Source organism: Eumetopias jubatus, unplaced genomic scaffold, assembly GCF_037043125.1.
Source record: "Eumetopias jubatus isolate StellerSeaLion01/CBP00866 unplaced genomic scaffold, mEumJub1_p1.0 scaffold_7, whole genome shotgun sequence".
Taxonomy (NCBI): domain Eukaryota; kingdom Metazoa; phylum Chordata; class Mammalia; order Carnivora; family Otariidae; genus Eumetopias; species Eumetopias jubatus.
This window is the reverse complement of record NW_028274813.1, coordinates 48,830,677-48,853,491: the sequence shown is the minus strand read 5'-3', so window position 1 is coordinate 48,853,491 and position 22,815 is coordinate 48,830,677. Positions and strand designations below refer to the sequence as shown.

At 41.2% G+C, this 22,815-nt stretch overlaps 3 protein-coding genes across 6 annotated transcripts; 2 read left to right on the top strand and 1 right to left on the bottom strand.

The window, feature by feature from the left end:
* Nucleotides 1–5,681: 5,681 nt before the first annotated feature.
* Nucleotides 5,682–19,729, top strand: LRR1 (leucine rich repeat protein 1). 4 transcript variants are annotated; one of them, XM_088024624.1, is made up of 5 exons: nt 5,682–6,172; nt 9,049–9,253; nt 9,978–10,076; nt 11,312–12,033; nt 15,129–17,181. In XM_088024624.1, the coding sequence occupies exons 1-5, from the start codon at nt 5,724–5,726 to the stop codon at nt 15,367–15,369; spliced, it is 1,716 nt and encodes a 571-aa protein (XP_087880750.1). In that variant the 5' UTR covers nt 5,682–5,723; the 3' UTR covers nt 15,370–17,181. The 4 variants fall into 4 exon arrangements, with proteins under 4 accessions (XP_087880750.1, XP_027961470.1, XP_027961402.1 ...); XM_028105669.2 differs by lacking the exons at nt 9,049–9,253; nt 15,129–17,181 and adding an exon at nt 19,240–19,729 and having other exon boundaries at nt 5,682–6,170; XM_028105601.2 differs by lacking the exon at nt 9,049–9,253 and having other exon boundaries at nt 5,682–6,170.
* On the bottom strand, nt 18,469–19,732 carry RPL36AL (ribosomal protein L36a like). The gene is made up of 2 exons (XM_028105942.2): nt 19,629–19,732; nt 18,469–18,897 (listed from the first exon to the last, which is right to left on the bottom strand). Exon 2 carries the CDS (start codon nt 18,878–18,880, stop codon nt 18,560–18,562), a length of 321 nt encoding a protein of 106 aa, XP_027961743.1. The 5' UTR covers nt 18,881–18,897; nt 19,629–19,732; the 3' UTR covers nt 18,469–18,559.
* A 99-nt stretch (nt 19,733–19,831) lies between these two features.
* Nucleotides 19,832–22,372, top strand: MGAT2 (alpha-1,6-mannosyl-glycoprotein 2-beta-N-acetylglucosaminyltransferase). The gene has a single exon (XM_028105825.2). The coding sequence runs from the start codon at nt 20,317–20,319 to the stop codon at nt 21,655–21,657; it is 1,341 nt and encodes a 446-aa protein (XP_027961626.1). The 5' UTR covers nt 19,832–20,316; the 3' UTR covers nt 21,658–22,372.
* Nucleotides 22,373–22,815: the final 443 nt, after the last annotated feature.

The window sequence follows — 22,815 nt, the reverse complement described above, 5'->3', positions numbered from 1 at the left end:
ATCTTGATATTCAAGTAGTTCTTAATGTTGAAGCCAATGCTCACTGGCCATTCCAAAAATCCTAGAGCCTTTAAGAATTGCCCTAAATCTATTCTGCCTGTGCTCTATAAATGGAAGAACAAAGCCTAGATGACAGCATATCCATTTAGAACATGGCTTACTGAAAATTTTAAGCCCACTGTTGAGACATATGCTCAGAAAAAAGGATTCCTTTCAAAATATGACTGTTCATTGAAAATACCCCTGGTCACGCAAGAGCTCTGATGGGGAAGTACAACAAGATTAATGTTATTTTCATGCCCGCTAACACAACATTCCTTCTGCAGCCCATGGATCCAAGGAATCATTTTTTTTTTAAGATTTATTTATTTATTTTTGAGAGAATGAGAATGAGAGAGAGAGAGAGTACATGAGAGCGGGGAGGGTTAGAGCGAGAAGCAGGCCCCTCGCCGAGCAGGGAGCCTGATGTGGGACTCGATCCCAGGACTCGATCCCGGGACTCCAGGATCATGACCTGAGCCGAAGGCAGTCGCTTAACCAACTGAGCCACCCAGGCGCCCCCAAGGAATCATTTCAACTTTCAAGTCTTTTTATTTAAGAAATCTGTTTTGTAGTTTGCAATAAAAAAAGAATCAGCTTAAGTCATTTAATCATTTCAAGTGCATTCTGCATCCTATAAAAATAAGTTTGAAGGGGCGCCTGTGTGGCTCAGTTGTTAAGCGTCTGCCTTCGGCTCAGGTCATGATCCCAGGGTCCTGGGATCGAGCCCCGCATCGGGCTCTCTGCTTGGCGGGAAGCCTGCTTCTCCCTCTCCCACCCCCGCTGCTTGTGCTCCTGCTCTCGCTGTGTCTCTCTGTCAAACAAATAAATAAAATTCTTAAAAATAAAAAAAATATCTTTACGGTTATCTTTAAAAAAAGTTTGAAAAATTTAAGAGAATTGTGTTTTCATTAAGTTTTGCATATCTTTTGTTATGCCATGTAAATTCCCTTTTTCGTATGATTAAAGAAAGGTTATGATAAAATGATTAGCTCATTTACATTCACTTGTAGCAATTACATGAGAATTTGAATTTTGTCGTGTTTGGGTTTGTTCATTCCTGTGAATGATGGTACAGTTAGGTGAGATTTTCTGTTATGGTACCCAAACTCACCATTTGGTCCTCTTTAATCTTTGAGGGTTTCAATAAAAATTGTTCACTCAAAAAAAAAAAAAGAAATCTGTTTTGTAAGGCTATGGCAGCCATATATAACAATTCCTCCACTGGATCTGAGGAAAGTAAATTGAAAACCTCCTGGAAAGGATTCACTATTCCAGACGCCATTAAGAACATTTGTGATTTATGGGGAGAGGTCAAAATATCAACATGATCAGGAGTTTGGAAGAAGTTGATTGCAACCTTGAGTTCTAGCACTATTAGTTGTAACACTGACTGTCTAGAGGTCGTGAGCAAATCCCTTTACGCTTTTTAGCCGCTATTCTCTTTGTGAAAAATGAAAGAATCGAATTGGAATATCTGTAAACTATGTCTCAGCTCTCAAAGTTCAGATTCTATGACAGGAGACTCTTTAAAAGGATTTAATGTGGCAGCAGTGTAGATGATGGATCATTGCATTAGACTTTTAGCTGATCCCTGCCTCTCGACTTGCTCTACCTCCAAAGTAATCTCTTTACTGACCACAGTAACCTTTCCTAAATAGGTCTGAATTTTATCCCCTGTTGAAATTTTTCAATGTTCCCCAGTACTTTCAGGCTAAAGCTCAAAGGCCTTGGTTTAGCAAACAAATTCTTTTCATCATCTGGCTACTTTATACTCCTCTAATGTCTGACATTTATCCCATTGTAGTATAACGTCTCTCCTAAACACTGCAAAATCATCTCTGCCTTCTAAACATCTAAAATAGGTGCTGGCATACAGCAAAAACACTATAAATATTAAATAAATGAATAAGTATTGAAGTAAGAAGACCCGGTAAGTTTAGGAGTAGTTCTGGAGGGAAGTAATGCAGCTCTCAACTGACATGGTAGCACTAACAAGGGAAAGGTGGACATTAATTAGGAAATCATAGTGGAAACACAACTTAGAAGACCTAATTAAGCAGCACCAACAGGGGCAAGGTAGCACTATATAGGTCTAATGCTTAAGTGTATGTTTGTTAACTATTTAGCTTGTTTTAATTTAATGAAGTTTATGATTTAAAAAACCAAATCTAAGATCTGGTCCCAATGTGCTAGGGCAGACAAATCTACACTGTCCATAGATTATGACCTCACTGTTTAAGTATGGACGTTCCTCAAACTGTTGAAAATAGAGCTACCATATGATCCAGCAATTGCACTACTGGGTATTTACCCCAAAGATACAAATGTAGGGATTCGAAGGGGTACATGCACCCCAATGTTTATAGCAGCAATGTCCACAATAGCCAAACTGTGGAAAGAGCCAAGATGTCCAGCGACAGATGAATGGATAAAGAAGATGTGGTATATATACACAATGGAATATTATGCAGCCATGAAAAGGAATGAGATCTTGCCATTTGCAACGACGTGGATGGAACTGGAGGGTGTTATGCTGAGTGAAATAAGTCAATCAGAGAAAGACATGTATCATATGACCTCACTGATATGAGGAATTCTTAATCTCAGGAAACAAACTGAGGGTTGCTGGAGTGGGGGGGTGGAAGGAATGGGGTGGCTGGGTGATAGACATTGGGGAGGGTATGTGCTATGGTGAGCGCTGTGAATTGTGCAAGGCCATTGAATCACAGATCTGTACCTCTGAAACAAATAATGCAATATATGTTAAGAAAAAAAGAAGAAGAAGATAGCAGGAGGGGAAGAATGAAGGGGAGGAAATCAGAGGGGGAGATGAACCATGAGAGACAATGGACTCTGAAAAACAAACTGAAGGTTCTAGAGGGGAGGGGGGTGGGGGGATGGGTTGGCCTGATGATGGGTATTAAAGAGGGCACGTTCTGCGTGGAGCACTGGGTTTTATGCACAAACAATGAATCATGGAACACTACATCAAAAACTAATGATGTAATGTATGGTGATTAACATAACAATAAAAAATGTGCAAAGGAAAAAAAATTATGACCTCACTGTTTAATAATATGATGTGACTATGATTTACTGGTTTGAACCCAAGTGAGCCACAAACCTAAGTGAATAAAGTTTACTACAGGTACAAATGAAGGGGGAAATCAGAGATTCAATGAATTAATTGTTGGATCCTGTATGCACCAGAAACCCAGGGAAATAAAGGAAATGAAAGGTAATTTTAAGTGCAATTGAATTTTCAAACTCCAAAAATGAAGAACAAGATGTTAAAGATAGCTAGTGGAAAGTGAACTGGGTTTTGAAAGATGAACAGGATCAATTAGTATGAAGAAAACAGAGGGGAGGGAATAAGTGTAGTATGTAGGCCAGGAAGAAGAGGAACCAATTTTACAGAAGGAAAACTAATCTAGATGTCATTTCTTTGATTCCTTTTGTTAAAAACTGTAGCCCACTTTAAAATGCCTTTTATTTCCATGTTCAGTCAGTCTGCAATTCAAACTAGCTTGAGGTAATTAAGGGTAGAGGAGATCAACAGGCAGACTTTATTTGTATGGTAGTAAAGACAGAAATGTGGATGAGTAATCAAAGAATTTTTTTTAATAATCTCTATACCCAACGTGGGGCTCAAACTTACTACCCTGAGATCAAGAATCCCATGCTCCACCAACTGAGTCAGCCAGGCACCCCTAAAGAATCTTTTGCTGCATAAACAGTCCAGAAAGGCCAAAATAAATGCCATATCCAAGTATGTCAGTCATTAAAAATGGGGAAACTAAGAGGAAGCTGGGGGGTAGGGAGAGAGACGAGATCTCAAAAACTGATGTTTATTTTACTTTCAGTCCAATATTATTTTATGTGATCTTAATAAGATAATCTTATTTATATATTTTGGGAAGCACACATCTTTGAGAATCTGGCAATTAGGAAGATAAGTTTTTGGCTGTACACACCAATGTGGGGAACAAAGGCAAAAGGAAATGTAGATAAAATTAAATCTCCTTATAACCAACAGCCCATTGACAAATACTTGAGATAGGCAGATTATAACATTCTTCTGGGATCTTGAGTCTTTTTAACATATGAAAGTCTTTTTGGAACCTCCCTTAATCTTTATGTCCCCTAACCCCAAGGTATATAATCACTTGCTCCTCATAATCCTGGGGCAGTGGGAAGCAGCAGGTAGCTGCTCAGGCAGCTCTTTCTGCCATGTCCTCACGGTTTAATAAAATCACCATTTTGCATGGAAGACCTCTCAAGCATTCTTTCTTGGCCGTGGATTCCAGAACCCATCACCAACAACAACATTCAAGAACTACATCAACACCATTGTTCTACTCTAAAATCACCTTGGAACTGTTAAGTAACTTTCATATATTTAGATTATTTAACATCTGATCACTGAATCCGTGCTTCATTAACCCAGGTAACACCAAATAGAAGGTTGAGGCTTTGTTATTGTTGTTGTATTCTTGGTTTTTGTACATTTCTATTCTAATTAAAATTACATCAGTTTATACATTTAAGATTTTCCCAGCTCCCACTGTCCCTGGAAGTTCAGAGTATATTTGATGTACCTGTCATGCTTTAGGCTGATGTTCTATTATTTTGTTTTACTCAAAGAACTCAAAGAACAAAAGTGGGTAATTCCTATAAAGACTGTCTTTGAAAACTCTAAGGTGTCGTTTTAGTTTAGTCTTGTTTCCCTCTGGCCATGAGATAAACTGTTGCTAAATGCGGAGTCGTGTTTTCCTGCTCTACGTGCAAGAATAATAAATAGGAAAAAAAAAGTAGCTCTTTATTAATCACTAATTTTTAAGAACCAATTACGTTTTTCAGAATTAGAATCAACAGAGAACACTTTAGGTTCAACATGTTGTAAACACAGATGCTCACTTAAGGATAAATCATTATATTGTCATAATTGAATTGAAAATCGGTATTTCTGTAAATCATTTCACATTTGCGAAAGTACAGCTCAAACGAAATGAACGTTTAAAAGGCCGGGACTAGGGTAGGTGAGAGAGGCGCCGAGGGCAAATATTTAAGGAGACAAGACTACGTCCTTGAGAGCACCTCCCTCGCCCCACCTACGGCCTGGCCCTCCATTAATAAATGTAATAAGGAGTCCGAAGGGCATATGGGGTCTGGACGGTCTTTCCAAGTGTCAGATGCAGTTAAGCCAGTGACTCCATCCAACCTAGTAGCGGTTACAAAGTGGGCATTTGTTCGACAGAAATTGCCAAGTCAAATATTGTCCTATCAAATTCAGTTCTGACGTGACAGGTGTTGCCTCCGGAGGGGAGCCACCAAAACAAAACAAACACCAATCCATCAGCTCCGGGAAATGCCGCGCCCTGGCTGGCAATGGGCAACCCGTAAGTTCCGAAGCTATGTAGGTAAAGTTCCGAAGCTATGTAGGTAAAGAGACCTTCCCTTTAACAGAGGGGCACCCGCTTCCCTTTGGGAAACTCAACGACCCAACAGGCGCAGGAAACCCGTTAAGTGTCACCAGCGGAAACTAGAACTCCGCCCCAAACAATAACCACCTGCGCCGCCAGCCGCAAGGGTTCCTGGGAAAGGGCGTTGCGCCTTCGCCAGTCGCCGGTATCGGGAGGCGCGAGCCGAGTCCTCAGACGGCCTGTATCCGTGCTCCGTCGATGGGCAGCCACAGTGAGGACTCGACCCTGCAAGTGAAAGGGAAGGCCGTCGCCCCCGAAGACCCAAAGAGCCGCTGTTCTGACCCGAGTTGTTGTCACTCCGAGCAGGCAGGCAGATCCGGGGACAGCCCGCGCGCTCCAGGACCCCGGCGGCGGCGCGGCGCGGCGCGGCGCGGCGGGAAGGGGAAAGTTTCAAAGCCGAGCTGGGGACTTGCCTACCTTCGCTCGGGCGAAATGAAGCTGCACTGCGAGGTCGAGGTAGTCAGTCGACATTTGCCGGCTCTGGGAATGAGGAACCGGGGTAAGGGTGTCCGGGCGGTGTTGAGCCTCTGTCAGCAGACGCCCAGGAGTCAGCCTCGGGCTGGGGCTCGGGGCGATCGAGGCGGCCCGCACCCCACCTGCCTGCTCATCTCCACCCTGAAGGACAAGCGCGGGACCTGCTATGAGGTGCGTGGACCGAACCGGCCTTGCCTCGGGAGTTGGCCACGAGCTCTTCCCCTTCGGGTCTCGCTTGCTTGCCCGTTCCGGAGGCTGGAGCCTGTCCTGGGGGCGGATACCTGAGCCCCACCACCACTCCGAGTTCTGGGCGTCTCCCTGTGGACCCGAAAGGAAAGCTTTTGAAAAGGCACCTCCTTCTTATTTTTCTCTCCCATTTCTTTGGCTTTAAATTGACACCCTTTCTATTTAGTAGTAGATGGTAACCTTGCTCTTTTAAAGCCTCTGGAAACTCGGCCTGCGTGAAACTAAACTTTAAATGAAACAGCATTCCAGTTTGGGGGACCAGTAAAATCATTGCACTTTCGTTCAGTAAGTTTTTTTCTCCCACAGTATTTTCGCTAGCCTTTTTTTTTTAACGCTTTAAGTTCTGATGAGTAGTATCCAAGGTCGTTATCCAGATTAGTACAGTAGTAAAGCTGTAAAGCTTTGTGTTGTTGCATCTTGATATTTTTATTAATGTTACCGGTTACTGCATCTCTCTCTCTTTTTCTTTTTTCTCCTTAAATGTTTAATTTCCTAAGACTTGATTTTCTAGGGCCAGGGCTTTTTCTCATTTGCATAGCAATAGAGTTAAACTCTCTAAAAACAGTTGAAAGTTGGAATAAAATTTTCAAAACACAAGTTTTATAAAATTCATTTTTCCTCATTTTACAAGGCACTATGTTATTTTGTCAAAATGACTGGAATACCCTTGTGTCTACTATAAATAAAGTTGAGGGGGCAACTCATCTCCCACCCTTGCATTGGACTCTTGTCTGGATTTTATACAGTTTCTGGGATTATTTCCCTCATAGTGTTGTACTCCACAGTGAATACTCTTATTCAGTATTCTGACAGAAGGGTTTATTACATCTCATTCAGAGACTCTTAGTAATTGATATAGAAGTTGAAAGTGTAAGTAATTTCTCCCTCTTCATGGAATCAACTCATACAATTTTTTACCTTGAAAAGACTTAAGTAATCACCCAACATTTTATAGGTTAGAAAACTGTAAGGTGACAGAAGCCAACTCATAACAAGAATTGTCTCCTCTTCACCATTGTCTTCCCCAAAACCTCTTTCATGCTCAGCTCAGGTATTGTCTATTTTTAAAGAGTCTGTAATGATCTCTTCCTTAAAACTTAAGGTGCACTAATAATTGTAGGTGGTAATCCTAACCAAAAGTTTATTGTGAACTGCGAGTTAAAGGTTTACAGTGTGCAAGATACAGTGCTAGATGCTGTGGGAGATAAACTTGATTTAGTCACTATCCTTCCAAGACTAGAAAGGAAGAAATAGAAACCAGTCCTTACAATACAAGGTGGGCTATGATAAATGCTATAATAAAGGTAGAAGTAGAATAGTATAGTATCAAAAAGCAAAGTGAATTTGATTACAGAGGCTTGAAAAAGTTGGGTTTTTTTTTTTAAGATTTTATTTATTTTTATTAGAGAGCACGAGCAGGGCAGACGGAGAGGGACAAGCAGTCTCCCTGCTGAGCAGGGGGCCCGATGCGGGACTCGATCCCAGGATCCTGGGATCATGACCAGAGCTGAAAGCAGACACTTAACCGACTAAGCCACCCAGGTACCCAAGAAAGGTTTTGTAGAAGAGATGGTGGCACAGGGCTTGGGACATAGTAGGTGCTCAGTAAACATTTGTGGGATGAATTAAAGTGGTGTTGGTCTTGGGTCCTGAAGACTAGGTATTAGTGCTAAGTGTGGAAGTACCTTGGGGATCTTTCTTACACCAACTTTTCCATTCCATGGTTCACCTACTGCCCATCTCACTGTGATTTCCAAATCTGTATCTTTAGCTAGTCCTCTCCCTTAATTTCCAACTTGAATCTCCTATCAATTGGAAATCTTCACTTAGATGTGTTGTAGCATTTCAAACTAAGATATCTAAAAATTAATTTTCTTTGCCTCCCCTAAATTTGGTTTTCTGATGGTGTTCTGCAACTCATTAAATAGTGCTCTGCTCTTGGGGTGCCTGGGTGGCACAGTTGGTTGAGCATATGCCTTTGGCTCAGGTCATGATCCCGGGGTCCTGGGATCAAGCCCTGAGTCAGGCTCCGAGGGGAGTCTGCTTCTCCCTCTCCCTCTGCCCCTCCCCACCTCGGTCCCTCTCTCAAATAGATAAATAAAATCTTAAAAAAAAAAAAAGTGCTCTGTTCTATCCAGAAACCTTACAGCTTTTGCATTCCCATATCTAATAAAATATTGCATCCTTTCAATTCTACCTCCTAGGTATCTTTCAGATTTTCATACCTCCTTCCGTCCCAATGCAGTCTAAACTACCATTACCCCTTGCTTGGCTTGTCTCTTGAAAGATAATCCTATCTCCCCTCCCCCAAAGTTCATTCACACTGTTTTTTATTGTTTTTTTTTTTTTAAGATTTTATTTATTTACTTGACAGAAGGAGGGAAGCAGGCACGCAGGGCTTGATCCCAGGACCCTGAGATCGAGACCCGAGCCAAAGGCAGACACCCAACCAACTAAGCCACCCAGGCGCCCCTTACACTGTGTTTAAAGGGAACTTAGCAAAAGGAAGATCTATTCCCAGGTTCAAGTCACTCAGTGGATATCATTTGCAGAAGAAAATCCAAAATTCTTTTTTTTTTAAAGATTTTATTTATTTATTTGAGAGAGAGTATGCAGGGGGGAGGGTCAGAGGGAGAAGCAGACTCCCTGCTGAGCAGGAAGCCCAATGCGGGACTCAGTCCAGGGAGTCCAGGATCATGACCTGAGCCAAAGGCAGTCACTCAACCAACTGAGCCACACAGGCGCCCCAAAATTCTTGACATGGTTTACAAAATCTTCCACCATTCAGCCTCTGCCTGTCCAGGTTCACTTGCCTCTTCACTGAATCCTTTAGCTATACTGAACTTTCAGCTCCTCACAGCTGCCGAACTCTCTTGCCTTCAAGGCTTTGCATACATTTTTCCTTATCGGTGTGCTATTCCCTCTCTTTCCCCAGTATCTTCACTTGCCCAACATCTCCTGATCCTTCAGTTCTCACCTTTAAGGTCACCTTGCTTTCCCTAGACCAGGTAAGATTCCTTTGCTATGTAAGGTCTTAGAGCAATCTGTACTTCCCTTATCTTAGTATTTGTTGCTTGTAATTACTTATTTAATAATTGTCTCTCATCAGACTGACAACTTTATAAACTTTATAAATGTAATTACCATGTTGGTTTTATTCACTACTATTGTTTCAAGCCCCCTGTCATAGTACCTGGTACAGAGTGGCTTCTTAGTAAATAGCTGTTGAAGCCTAAAGCCGAAGCAACATTTGTCATTAAAAGTTTTTGAGCACCTGTTATGTGTCGGTCACTGTTTTGGTTCTGTGGATACAGTAGTGAACAAAGGAAACAAGATTCCTGCTTTCATGGAGTTTATAATCTTGTGGGAGGTGTGTCCACTCGAGACTAACGGACTGAAGTTAAGAAGGCAAGTAACTACTATTGGCAGCTCCTACTACGGTCACATAGTTGGAATGGGAGAAGAGGAGCATTCTCCCAAACGGGATTCACAGGAAAGGGTTACTGGGCTGATAAAACAGTAATATCTACCAGAAGCTAGATAAGAAATGTAGCTACCCAAATGCTAAAAAAAAACCCAAAAAACCAATGAAATTAAAACTAAAACTTAAAACCACAAAACACCCAGACTTGATTAAAAGCCTGGCAAAGTGACTGGCACTTTCTAGTTGTAATAAATATTGTTGAATAACAATATCTGATTTGTCCTTTTTTTCTCATTGGTGTTAAACAGCTAAAGGAGAACATTGAGCAATTCTTCACCAAATTTATGGATGAGGGGAAAGCTACTGTTCGGTTAAAGGAGCCTCCTGTGGATATCTGTCTAAGTAAGGTATGGTATGAAAAACATTAATGGTTAGGTTGGTTGGCTGTATTTTCTTTATAGAAGAGGCTATTTGAGCGTCCTGATATCCCACTTAGCTGAAGAGGGATGGACACTTGGCAGATGTGTTTGAAGAAGCAATGGCAGCTTCTCTGGCATGCTGGCCCCTCTCTGAAAGTGCAGAGAGCCTAGTAAGGCTATGCAGGATGGGGAAGAAGGAGAATGACTTATTTCTGTGCTCCAGAGAGCCTTAGAGTGTTTTTAGAGGGGAACTTCATAAGGCCAGTGGCACAAGTCTACATTTTGCCAACATAATCAGGTTGCAAATCTAAATTTGGTGTAAAAAAAGATAAAATGCAATTAGGACAATTTTGGGATATCTTATTTATTATCATTTTAGAAAATACTTAAACCATTAAATTTCTTTTTTAAAGATTTATTTATTTTAGAGAGAGTGAGAGAGCACGAGCGGGAGGGGCAGAGAGAGAGGAAGAGAGAATCTCAGGCTCCAAGCTGAGTTCAAAGCCCCATGTGGGGCTTGATCTCGTGACCCTGAGATCACGACCTGAGCCAAAATCAAGAGTCGGATGCTTAACATACTTAAGCCACCCAGGCACCCCTAAAGATTTTATCTTTAAATAATCTCTACACCCAATGTGAGGCTCGAACCCACAACCCCAAGGTCAAGAGCTGCAGGCTTCACCAAATGAGCCAGCCAGGTGCCCCGTCTCAGTTCATCTTAAAGCCGTCTTTTTTTTTTTAAGATTTTATTTATCTGTTTGACAGAGAGAGAGCACAAGTAGGGGGAGCGGCAGGCAGAGGGAGAAGCAGGCTCCCCGCCGAGCAGGGAGCGTGATGCGGGGCTCGATCCCAGAACCCTGGGACCATGACCTGAGCCGAAGGCAGCAGCTTAAGAACTGAGCCACCCAGGTGCCCCAAACCCAAGTTTTAAGTGGAATCTTTTCATGCTTTCTCATCTTATTTTATACTCTTTTGGTTCCCCTTTGAATGGTTTTATTTAGAGTGTGTCTTTCAACATAATCTTTTTTCAAAAATTGTCTGTTTTTATATCTATTGAATTTTAGTCAAAATAAAATACTAAAAAATTATTTTTACAGCCATTTCAAGAAATGATTGCACCATTTTGCATGTATAACTTTACAGAATTTGTTATAGGATGCATTAGCATGCATGTATTATCTAAAATGGAATTTATAATTTATGACTTATTTTTATTTATTCAGGCCAATTCCAGCAGTTTAAAGAGTTTCCTTTCAGCTGTGAGACTGGCTCATAGAGGTTGTGATATTGAAGTACCACTTTCAACCTTCACACCAGTGAAGACTTCAGAATTTGAAAAATTTAAAACTAAAATGGTTATCACATCCAAAAAGGACTATCCTCTAAGCAAGAACTTCCCGTATTCTCTGGAACATCTTCAGACCTCTTATTGTGGGCTTGTCCGATTTGATACGCGTATGCTTTGCTTAAGAAACCTACGGAAATTAGACTTGAGTCACAACCATATAAAAAAGCTTCCTGCTACAGTTGGAGACCTCATCCATCTTCAAGAACTTAACCTGAATGACAATCACTTGGAGTCATTTAGTGTAGCCTTGTGTCAGTCTACACTCCAGACGTCACTTCGGAGTTTGGATCTCAGCAAGAACAAAATCAAGGCACTCCCTGTGCAGTTTTGCCAGCTCCGAGAACTTACAGATTTGAAACTTGATGATAATGAATTGATTCGATTTCCTTTCAAGATGGGACAGTTGACAAAACTGCGTTTTTTGTCAGCAGCTCGAAATAAGCTTCCCTTTTTGCCTAGTGAATTTAAAAATTTATCCCTTGAGTACTTGGATCTTTTTGGAAATACTTTTGAACAACCAGAAGTCCTTCCACTTATAATGCTTCAAACGCCATTAACTTTATTGGAATCCTCTGCACAAGCCGTATTATGTAATAGGTAAGACTTAATAGTCATAAAATGTGGTATCTTTGTTAGCCTTCTAGTACTCTCATCATCCTCATTGTAATCGTCACAGTCTTTAACGTAGTTTACAATGCTGTGCACAAACTGACCCCTTGCTCCAGTGATCTTGGTGCTCCTTGCCTCTACTTGGAATGCTTTTCTTCCAGAAGGTTCCATAGCTCACTTTCTTACTTCATCCAGTTCTCTTCCCCAGTGGCACCCAGAAAGGCCTTTTCTGACTCTGTTTAGTTTGATCCCCCACCCCCTTACATTGCTTGACTTTTTTGTCATAGGGTTTATTACCTGGCATTACATCTTTTTTAACAATTGTTTTTCTGTCAGTTTTCCCCACTAGAATGTAAGATCCATGATGGCATGGACTTTGTCTTATTAGCCACTGTTTCCCCAGGGTCTAAAATGTGATATTCCCCTGTTCTTACCATATACTAGGCATCTACTTAATACTTGAATGAATGAATGAATGGCAATTGTTTCTCAAAGTGTGGTACCCTGACCAACAGTATCAGAATCACCTAGGAACTTGTTAGAGATGCAAGGTTTTCAACTCCACTACAGACCTATTGAATCAGAAATTCTGAGGGTGGGTCCAGCCCTCTGTGTTTTAATCAGTGCTTCCAGACAGTATTGATGCACTCTAAAGTTTGAGAACTACAGTCTGGCATAGCCGTCAAGTGTGGTCTTTGGAGTCAGACTTGAGTTTGATTCCTGGCTTCACCCCTTAGTATGGCTTTAGCAAGTTTTTTAACCTCTTTGATTCAGTTTTCTCATCTGTGAGATAGGAACAATAATACCCACGTAACATAATTGTGAAGATAAAGGAGCTAATGTAATGCCAAAGTTTTTGGCATATAGTAGGCCTCAATAGCTGTTGGTTCTCTTCCCCTTGTCTTTGAACACTAACTGCTTGGTTTCATGAGACACCAAACTCTAATTATTCATTTGGTTCATGCTTCTTTCATATAGGAGACTAAGATGTAGACCAAATTATTATCAAGTGCCTATAAAATAATAGGAAGACTACATTTCAAAGACAGGATTGGGAAAAAGATCTAAAAAAAACAAAACAAAACAAAACAGACATTATGGGCCTAGAAAAGTATACAGAATTTTGCATACAGCTTTATAATGCTCATGGACTCTGAAATCAATCCAATCCTCCCTCCTCACCATTTTTATTTAAGAGCTCTCAGTTTAAAGTGGTGATTCTCAAACTTTAGTTCACATTTGGAGTCACCTGAGCAGCTTTTAAAAATTCTGATGATTAGGGGCACGTGGCTGGCTCAGGACTGACATCCAACATAGAAAAGTGGAAAGAAAAAATAGGTAATCAAAATATATAATAGAGAAGGTAGAAAAATAATTTGTTAGTGCTGAATGATTTAGCATTGTAGTATTTACATTGTTTTTTAAACTTGACTTCTCCTGATATAGGTTCTTTTAATGTGACCTTAACTTTTACTAACGTATAATTTTGCATGTTTTCAGCCCACTTGTTATAAAAAGAATACAGATCCAAAGCTATGAGAAATTGCCCTAACTACTGGTTACAAAGTTATGGTCTATTAGAAAAATATGTGGGAATTTAAATTATGTTAAGATAGAAAATACAGTTTTTAACTGTTACCAGTTTCCTTAGGCTATAGCCAACAGCTGAAAGAGATTAACATAAACATGTGGTAGACACTTCCTAGCACAGTTGTTTTTTTTTAAAGATTTTATTTATTTGTCAGAGACAGAGAGAAAGCACACAAACAGGGGGAGCAGCAGGAAGAGGGAGAGGGGTAAGCAGCCTGCCCGCTGAGCAAGGAGCCCTATGTGGGACTCAAAGCCAGGACCCTGAGCCGAAGGCAGAAGCTTAACTAACTGAGCCACCCAGGCACCCCCCCAGCACAGTTTTTAAAAAAATTGTTATTTATACAAGCAACAAATTAGTACATGTGGAAAGAAAATGAATTGCAGACAAGGCTGGTCCCTAATCCCTTATGAAAAGGAAACTTATTTTTTATTTGACATGTATCTTCTCAGACTTGTTCTAAAAGGGCTGCTGAACCCCGGTTTAAATTATGAGTAGGTTTTATTTATTTGTTGAAAAAGATCTGAACACCTATTATGTGCCAGCCTGGGCTAGGGACTAGAGAACAAAGAATAGACTCTGGGAGACAAAGTGACTTGGCATGGTTGAGTTTGGGGGAAGGAGTTGGACAGTGGGCAGGCCAACCTCAAGAGACCATCTTACAGTGGCTCATAGATAAGGGTAAGAGTTTGACTTGATTTTAATTGCATTGGGCACCATTGGAAGTTTTAAGTAGGAGGGTGAGTGATTTAAGCAAGGTAAGATCAGCCTTACTTGCTCAGCTAGTAAAGTAAAACAAATACCCCAAACAATATGTGTTTTAAATCTGTTTCACAGGGTGCCTGGGTGGCTCAGTTGGTTAAGCGACTGCCTTTGGCTCAGGTCAGGATCGAGTCCCGCATCGGGCTCCCTGCTTGGTGAGGAGCCTCTAACCCTCCCACCTCTCATGTACTCTCTCTCTCTCTCTCTCATTCTCACTTTCTCAAAATAAATAAATCGTTAAGAAATAAATAAATAAATCTGTTTCACAGTTTAAAAGTCCCTTTTGCAACAGTGGATGCCTAGGAGAGTATTTGGATTTATTTACATAAATGTTTCTTCACAGATAGAAGTCAGTAATTTTCCCATTACCATTATGAGAATTGTATAACAAAACTGTACCTTTAAACGATCATGTTATACTGGTCATACAGTGTAGATCCATAATGGACTCTTTTCATTCTGTTCCATGGGTTTTGCTATTAAGTGACAGTGCTGAAAGATACTTTATGGAGTAGTATAGCTCCTCTTTGGTTTACAGTATGTCATATGGTGTTTTTAGTATATTTTCCCCATTCTTAACTGGAAGAGAGGACAATATACTGAGTCACTTAATAAGAGTAATCTTATTTTTCCATGGTTATAATTCAGTGTCCAGTAATTCATGACCTAATACATGAAGTTCTGAATCTAGTAACGTATTTAAAAATATTTTTTGAACTTTTTTTTTCAATAGGATTCCATATGGCTCTCATATCATTCCTTTTCATCTTTGCCAAGATTTGGATACTGCAAAAACCTGTGTTTGTGGAAGATTCTGTCTAAACTCTTTTATTCAGGGAACTACTACCATGAATCTACACTCTGTGGCTCACACTGTGGTCTTAGTAGATAATATGGGCGGTACTGAAGCACCTGTTATCTCTTACTTCTGTTCTCTAGCCTGTTATGTAAATTCTTGTGATTTGTTAAAGTAATAGGTGATACCACAAAAAGAAATTCCACTTAGTTTCAGATCAGTTTGGGTTTCATTTATGGTTTAACTGTGTCAAACTGGAGAAAGGGAAGCCTTTCGTATACTTCAGGGGAAGAAGGTGTTACTCTAACATTTTCAATCATTTGACCGTAAAACCTTAATTTCATTAAAACCTATTTAATTTTATTGTGAGGAAACTTTTATCAGTTTATTGCACTTGTGTTGATTTTAGCCTAGTGTTTCCAGAATGGGTTGTGGGATTATCTTTTAATGTTAAACAGATACTGATCCCTATCACTCCACTCATAGAATTTTCTTTTCAATTTTCTTCTTGAATTTCAGTTAAAGAAATTGAATTCCTGTATGTAGAAAATATATCCTGGAGGACTAAGTCTAAATTTTAGTGAAAACTTGTTTGGTATGAAACTACATAAGCATACCACTTTTTGTGTTTTTCAGGTATATTATTCTACATATGGAATTCTATATTCAAGCATAAAGTTGGAATTGCTTTGGGATAAACAGACTTCAGCTTTTATAAGTTTTATGTTACATCTTTGTTGTGATTTCTAAGTTTTTTAACTTTCAGAGTTAGAACAAGGTTTTAGGGTTGGGTAGGAGGTATAGAAATTTGCTTTGTACTGACTACATTCTGTATTTGAAGGTTGTTCTTTTTTCTGTTTATTATTTTAGTCACTTAATATTTTTATGTTTTTAATTTAAAAAGTGGTAATACACCAGCTATAGTATGATGAGGATTTGAACTAGGGCAAAGGAATGGAAAATGAAGCTGCTTGAAAGAATTGTGGAAAATGGAATCAGTAGAACTGCTCCATTCTGTTCATTCCTATGGTCCTTATTCAGATCAGCCTCTTTTTTAGATCATTGCAATAGCCTCATAACTGGTTTCTGGGAACAAAGGAGGTGAAAGAGTCAAAGTTACTGGAGAAAACCCTCTTAGCATATCATTGCTGTTTTGGGCCTGGAGTTACAGGTAGTCTGTGTGAGACTATTTCTTAAGGTTTAGGGTAACTAACTACTTCCTCTGTCCTAAAATATTTATTTGGAGCATTTTATTCTTTTTTGAAATTACAAGTATTCCTGAGTAAATACTGTTCTGTTAGAAGATTTTTATTAAAACTTTATGTATATGATCTCCAAAACATAGTTTCTTCTCAGAGTGGATTCTTTCGTCCAGAGTAATTCTTGGGTGACCTTAAATTTGTATTTCTTGTGGTCAGTTAAGTTCTTCCCTTAAAAGATTTCTAAATAATTTTTAGTTTTTCATTAAAAAAATCATACATAATGCAAAAATGACTTAAATAAAAAGAGCTGCCATTTAGCTGCATCTTTGTTCCAGGTGTTTTACATACAGTATTTTATTTTATTTTTTTTTAAAGATTTTATTTATTTATTTGAGAGAGAGAGAATGAGAGATAGAGAGCATGAGAGGGAAGAGGGTCAGAGGGAGAAGCAGACTCCCCGCTGAGCAGGGAGCCCGATGCGGGACTCGATCCCGGGACTCCAGGATCATGACCTGAGCCGAAGGCAGTTGCCCAACCAACTGAGCCACCCAGGCGCCCTACAGTATTTTATTTTAATCCTCACAAATTACCCTAGGAGGTACCATGAACCCAGATCAGAGATTTTAAGCCCAGGTTTTATACGCCTTCTAAAGTTAATTCACTTTTACTCTTTAAAACCAAGAATTCTATAATTAAGTAAAACATCTTAGAATTGCTAAACTCAAAATGGTGAGGGATTACTGATAAATATTATGTAACTACATTAAAACATGGTTCTTTTAAAAATATATTGTGGCATATTTAACTTGTGTGTATCTGATTTTTACATGTTCTTGTAGAAAAAGTTTTATTATTTTTTAAGATTTTATTTGAGAGACTGAGTGTGCACAAGGGGACAGAGGGGCAGAGGAAGGAGGAAACAGATTCCCCGCTGAGCAGGGAGTCAGAAACTGGCTAGATCCCAGGACCCTGGGATCATGACCTGAGCCAAAGACAGACGCTTACTGACAGTCACTCAGATGCCCCAAAAGTTACTTTTTTCATCAACAAATGCAGATGTATCTATGTTGGGACTAAGTGCTAACCAGCTGCTACTCCTACACCCTAGCCCTTTGCATTACTCATCTATAAGCCATCCCATGTAAATATCTAGGCCAACTTAAAAATTCTTGTACAAAATGCAATTTGTCTTCTCACAACCCATACCCTTTGTCACTTTTTCCTTTTGATACTCATGTTTTGCCTCCATGGGTTACAAGGCTCACTTCTTTGAGTTTCAGCCTTCCATTCTATTTTCAGTGGTAACTGTGTACTTTCTCAAACTTCCCAATAACCAAGAAGTTGTAACATTTGAGTATCTCCCAGAATAACTTCTAAAAGAATCAAAAAACAGTTTATGCCATCATGGACTCACAGTTTTTTTTCACTAGCTTCAGAATGTCTTGCAGTTAGAAGTCAGTTCTAAACTTACATTCACCAGTCTAACACAGTGCTGTCCAAAAAAACTGATGCAAATATTCTGTATCTGTGTTGTCCAGTAGGTTAGCCAGTCAGCGTATGTGGCTGCTGAGCACTAAATGTAGCTAGTGTAACTGAGGAACTGCATTTATTTAAATATCTGTATATGGCTAGTTCTCCCTACTGGACACTAATTTGCAAGTCAGCTCTTTTTATACCCCAACTTGGATACTCTGCCCCACTCAGTCTGCTGCTATACGCAGGCCTAATTTATCCTCATTTACTTTTTTCAAAATCTGATTGAGACCTTTCCCAGCAGCTCATCAATTGTGATTATGAATTCACCTAACACATACATTTGAAATTGACCAGAAAAAGTAAAGAAAGTATCAGTTTTTTCCCTGGTATGTGGTTTATATCCATAACCTAGTTTGTAAAGTTGGGAGGTGGAACTCCAGTCTTCTTTATATATAAATACAAAATTCCAATTTTGTGGAACTAAATTTAAGTAATAGTTTGAGGATAAACCTTAGTTCATTGACACATTTGCTATTTCCTTCATTTTGAATCACATTAAGCATGTTATTCTATTTAGATTTCTAAAAAAACACAAAATATTTGGGTAAAAATATCACTCTTTTCACACAGGTTTAATTTTCCTACAGCATCAACATTTTCTTCTCAAAAATAAAAGAAGAATCTCAAAGCTTAGAACTGGATCACTTGACCCTTTCTCTTCTTATCTCCTCCCAATTCAAAATGCTTGCATCTCTTAATGGCCAGCATCCTCTTGGACCTGCAGTTAGGTTCAACACATTCAAGCCTCAGCACAATCTTCTTTGTGGTTTTAGCCTTCTTCCGGAAAATTGGCTTTGTCTGCCCACCATAGCCACTCTGCTTCCGATCGTAGCGTCTCTTTCCCTGGGCATAAAGGGAATCCTTGCCCTTCTTATACTGGGTCACTTTGTGAGGCTGATGCTTTCCACACTTCTTACAGAAAGTCCTTCGGGTTTTAGGAACGTTAACCATCTCTGCAGTAGCGCTGTCTGCACGATGAAAATGTAAAACATTTTAAGTTATAGTAACAGACTTCAAACATTTTTAATAAAGTGCTTTAGGAATATAAGTAAACATTACAACAATACATAAATCAGTAATGTATAAACCCCCCAAGTACTCCTTTTACGTATGAGTCAATACACCTAAAAGTGTACATCTTTTTGGAATGCTTAGAGCATTTATGGAATGAGACGAAAAATCAGCGAAAAGCAGTACAGGGGCGCCCAGCAGCCAGTTCCCCGTACAAAGTGGATTCCTTTGGAGCTTAATTTACTGTGGCTGTCCCAAGAATAAAAGCATAATGGTGTTTATCTAATTTTCTTTCTCAGAGAGGACCAAAGCTAGAGTCTCCGACTCTTCCTCGCACCCTCTACCTCCATGTTCTAGCTCCTGGGTATAGCCCGGTTCAGTGCGTGATTTCACTCAGTAGCTATAGCTACGGCCCGCCTCCGTTCCTTCTCCGGGAACCGCAGCAGTCTGGTTTCACTTTTCCCCTCCGAAGCACCGGCACCCATCAGCAGCCCTGAAGGCTGACGTGTCCTTAGTGTCTCCCGGCCCACTAGCCGCCATTCGTGAGCCCCTTGCCGAGGCGAGAAGACAGTTAACTCTGCCAAGACAGCGGCTCTCACCCTCCAGTTCCTACAAGGGCCTGGCCCATCCCCAGATTCTGAGCACTGGAGGCTCCTGCTGAGACCGCTAAACTCCCGTCTTAGCTTACCTGGAAACCGCGTCCACGCTCCTCGCCTCGCTCTGCCCGCGCCTAACAGGAAAGGGAGGAAGAAGCGGAAGTAGGAACTGAGCGTGAGCGACAGTGGTACGAACCAATAGGCAGCAGGCAGCGGCGGCCTGTCGTCTCCGGACGCGCCCGGGAAGCTCCAACCAGCGGCCCAAGGGGCGGGCCGGAGGGGTGTGGGCCCAAGGGCCGCGGCGCTCCGCGGGCCAGTCGCGGGTTGTCAGAACGGTCGCTGCCGGAGTGGGGCGAGGCTACGTCGCTCGGTCTTGGCGGTCTGGGGCCCGCGTAAGGATGAGAGCGCAGAGGACGCAGGGCCGCTGGAGGCGCAGGTAACCAAGCTGGGGTGCGGTGGGGCCGCGGCGGGACTTCTTCCGGGACCCGTGCTGAATGGAAAGGACCGAGGCGACGCCGAGCCGCGGCTCCTAGCGGCGGGGCCGCTGCCCGAGCTGCAGCTGCCAGGCGAGGATGTGTGGAGCCCGGGCGGCGCGGGGGAACTGAGACCCTTCGGGCCCCTGGACCCCCGGGGTCCGGGATGAGTTAGCTGGGGCAGCCGCGGGGGCCAGTTCTGACTGCTACAGGCCAAGGCGACGGCCACCACCCGCCCGCCCCTTCTGTGCAGAAGCCGCTAGCTCCTTTTCGCGCCCGCCCGCCCGCGCTCCCTGCCCTGGAGACCATGAGGTTCCGCATCTATAAGCGGAAGGTGCTGATCCTGACGCTCGTGGTGGCCGCCTGCGGCTTCGTCCTCTGGAGCAGCAATGGGCGACAAAGGAAGAACGAGGCCCTCGCCCCGCCGCTGCTGGACGCCGAGCTCGCGCGAGGAGCGGGCGGCCGGGGCGGGGACCATTCTGCTGTGTCCGTGGGCATCCGCCGGGTCTCGAACGAGTCGGCGGCTCCTCTGGTCCCGGCGGCCCCGCAGCCCGAGGCGGACAACCTGACGCTGCGGTACAGGTCCCTGGTGTACCAGCTGAACTTTGACCAGACGCTGAGGAATGTAGATAAGGCCGGCTCCTGGGCCCCCCGAGAGCTGGTGCTGGTGGTCCAGGTGCATAACCGGCCGGATTACCTCAGACTGCTGCTGGACTCACTCCGAAAAGCCCAGGGCATTGACAACGTCCTCGTCATCTTTAGCCATGACTTCTGGTCGACAGAGATCAATCAGCTGATCGCTGGGGTGGAATTCTGTCCGGTTCTGCAGGTGTTCTTTCCTTTCAGCATTCAGTTGTACCCCAACGAGTTTCCAGGCAGCGACCCCAGAGATTGCCCCAGAGACCTGGAGAAGAATGCAGCTTTGAAGATGGGATGCATTAATGCTGAGTATCCCGACTCCTTTGGCCATTATAGAGAGGCCAAGTTCTCCCAAACCAAACACCATTGGTGGTGGAAGCTGCATTTTGTATGGGAAAGAGTCAAAGTTCTACGAGACTATGCTGGCCTCATACTTTTCCTGGAGGAGGATCACTACTTAGCCCCAGACTTTTACCATGTCTTCAGAAAGATGTGGAAGTTAAAGCAGGAAGAGTGTCCTGAGTGTGATGTTCTCTCCTTGGGGACCTATACGGCCATTCGCAGTTTCCATGGCATTGCTGACAAGGTAGATGTGAAAACTTGGAAATCCACAGAGCACAATATGGGTCTAGCCTTGACCCGAGATGCATATCAGAAGCTGATTGAGTGCACAGACACTTTCTGTACTTATGATGATTATAACTGGGACTGGACTCTTCAATATTTAACTGTATCTTGTCTTCCAAAATTCTGGAAAGTGCTGGTTCCTCAAGTTCCTAGGATATTTCATGCTGGAGACTGTGGTATGCACCACAAGAAAACCTGTAGACCATCCACCCAGAGTGCCCAAATTGAGTCACTCTTAAATAATAACAAACAGTACTTGTTTCCAGAAACTCTAATTATCAGTGAGAAGTTTGTGGCAGCCATTTCCCCACCTAGGAAAAATGGAGGGTGGGGAGATATTAGGGACCATGAACTCTGTAAAAGTTATAGAAGACTGCAGTGAAAAATCACAATTACAAAAGCAAAAGTCACAGTCTTCTATTTTTGATATTTGTCCAAACAGAATATACAGTTGACTAAAGGGGTTTAGGAACTGGTTTCTGCTTTAATACGGAAAAAAAAAAAATTCTTGTAAAAGGTGTCCAAATATAGGAATCTTTTCCTTCAATGTCTGATTAAAATTTAAACACAAGTTTTCATTTCGGGAGTTGGGTTTTAAAGTTCAATCTGTGTCTGCTAAAGGTAATCATTGTTAATTGGTAAAAGAAGAGGGGAAATTTTATTTAAATTGCATCTATTAATCTTTTTATCTGGAACTTTGTACACTTTTCCACTTTCAAAACTTATTTTAAGTACAGCAGACTTTATTTAAAACTGTCATAGCAGTAAAAAGTCTTACAATGGAATTGTTAGTATTAATCAAACAAGCCCAGTTTCACTCTCGACACGGTTACTAGAAAGGGATTGCTTCACTGGTTTTATAATTCAAAAGTTATGTTTGTTAAACACCCTATCAGAACAGACATTTTCAGTATTACAGATTCCTGTATTATTGTGTTAAGATTTGCCTGTGCTTTGGAACCTTCATAGAACACACTTTCTTTTGGAATGTATTTGATAAGAAAGTTTAAACACTGTTTTCACCTCAATGTAGAAATACAGTGGGTTTTTTTTTCTTTTAGTGCTGCCAAAATAAAATACTCATTTTTGCATAAAAAGGTTCCTAATTATTTTGCAGAATAAATTTTGTTTACTCTTTACACCAAAATTCAGTGAAGGCATTCTAGAAGTTGTAAAGTTTACATCTTCTTATGTACTATTTGTACATCATATAACTGAGTTTGAAATAAAGAAAACCCCACTCTGGACAATGCATTCCCTTTAGAAGAGACTGGCTTTCAAATTAGCCAAGCATAGATAATGAACAATAAAAAGCTGCTGTGTAAGTAAAATACAGACTAAATTGTTTTCGAAAGCCAGAAATGATAGAAAGTTCAGTCATGCCAAAGTGAAAATGTTCTAGTGCCAGCTCTAACTGAAATTATACTTTTTAAAAGGACACAGTAAATAATAGGAAACATGCTTAAAATTTATTCCATATTTAATGTGGAAGTTTCTCTTAATAGTATATAATTGCATTCAACCAGAAGTTACTCAGAGT

Excerpts from the sequence above, each read along its gene's own strand:
- RPL36AL (XM_028105942.2), bottom strand. The coding sequence starts at position 18,880 with ATGGTTAACGTTCCTAAAACCCGAAGGACTTTCTGTAAGAAGTGTGGA.
- LRR1 (XM_088024624.1), top strand. The coding sequence starts at position 5,724 with ATGGGCAGCCACAGTGAGGACTCGACCCTGCAAGTGAAAGGGAAGGCC. Across the intron at positions 6,173-9,048 it reads CGCGGGACCTGCTATGAGGT|GTTCACTTGCCTCTTCACTG; the intron begins GCGTGGACCGAA and ends CTGCCTGTCCAG. Across the intron at positions 9,254-9,977 it reads CCTTGCTTTCCCTAGACCAG|CTAAAGGAGAACATTGAGCA; the intron begins GTAAGATTCCTT and ends GGTGTTAAACAG.
- MGAT2 (XM_028105825.2), top strand. The coding sequence starts at position 20,317 with ATGAGGTTCCGCATCTATAAGCGGAAGGTGCTGATCCTGACGCTCGTG.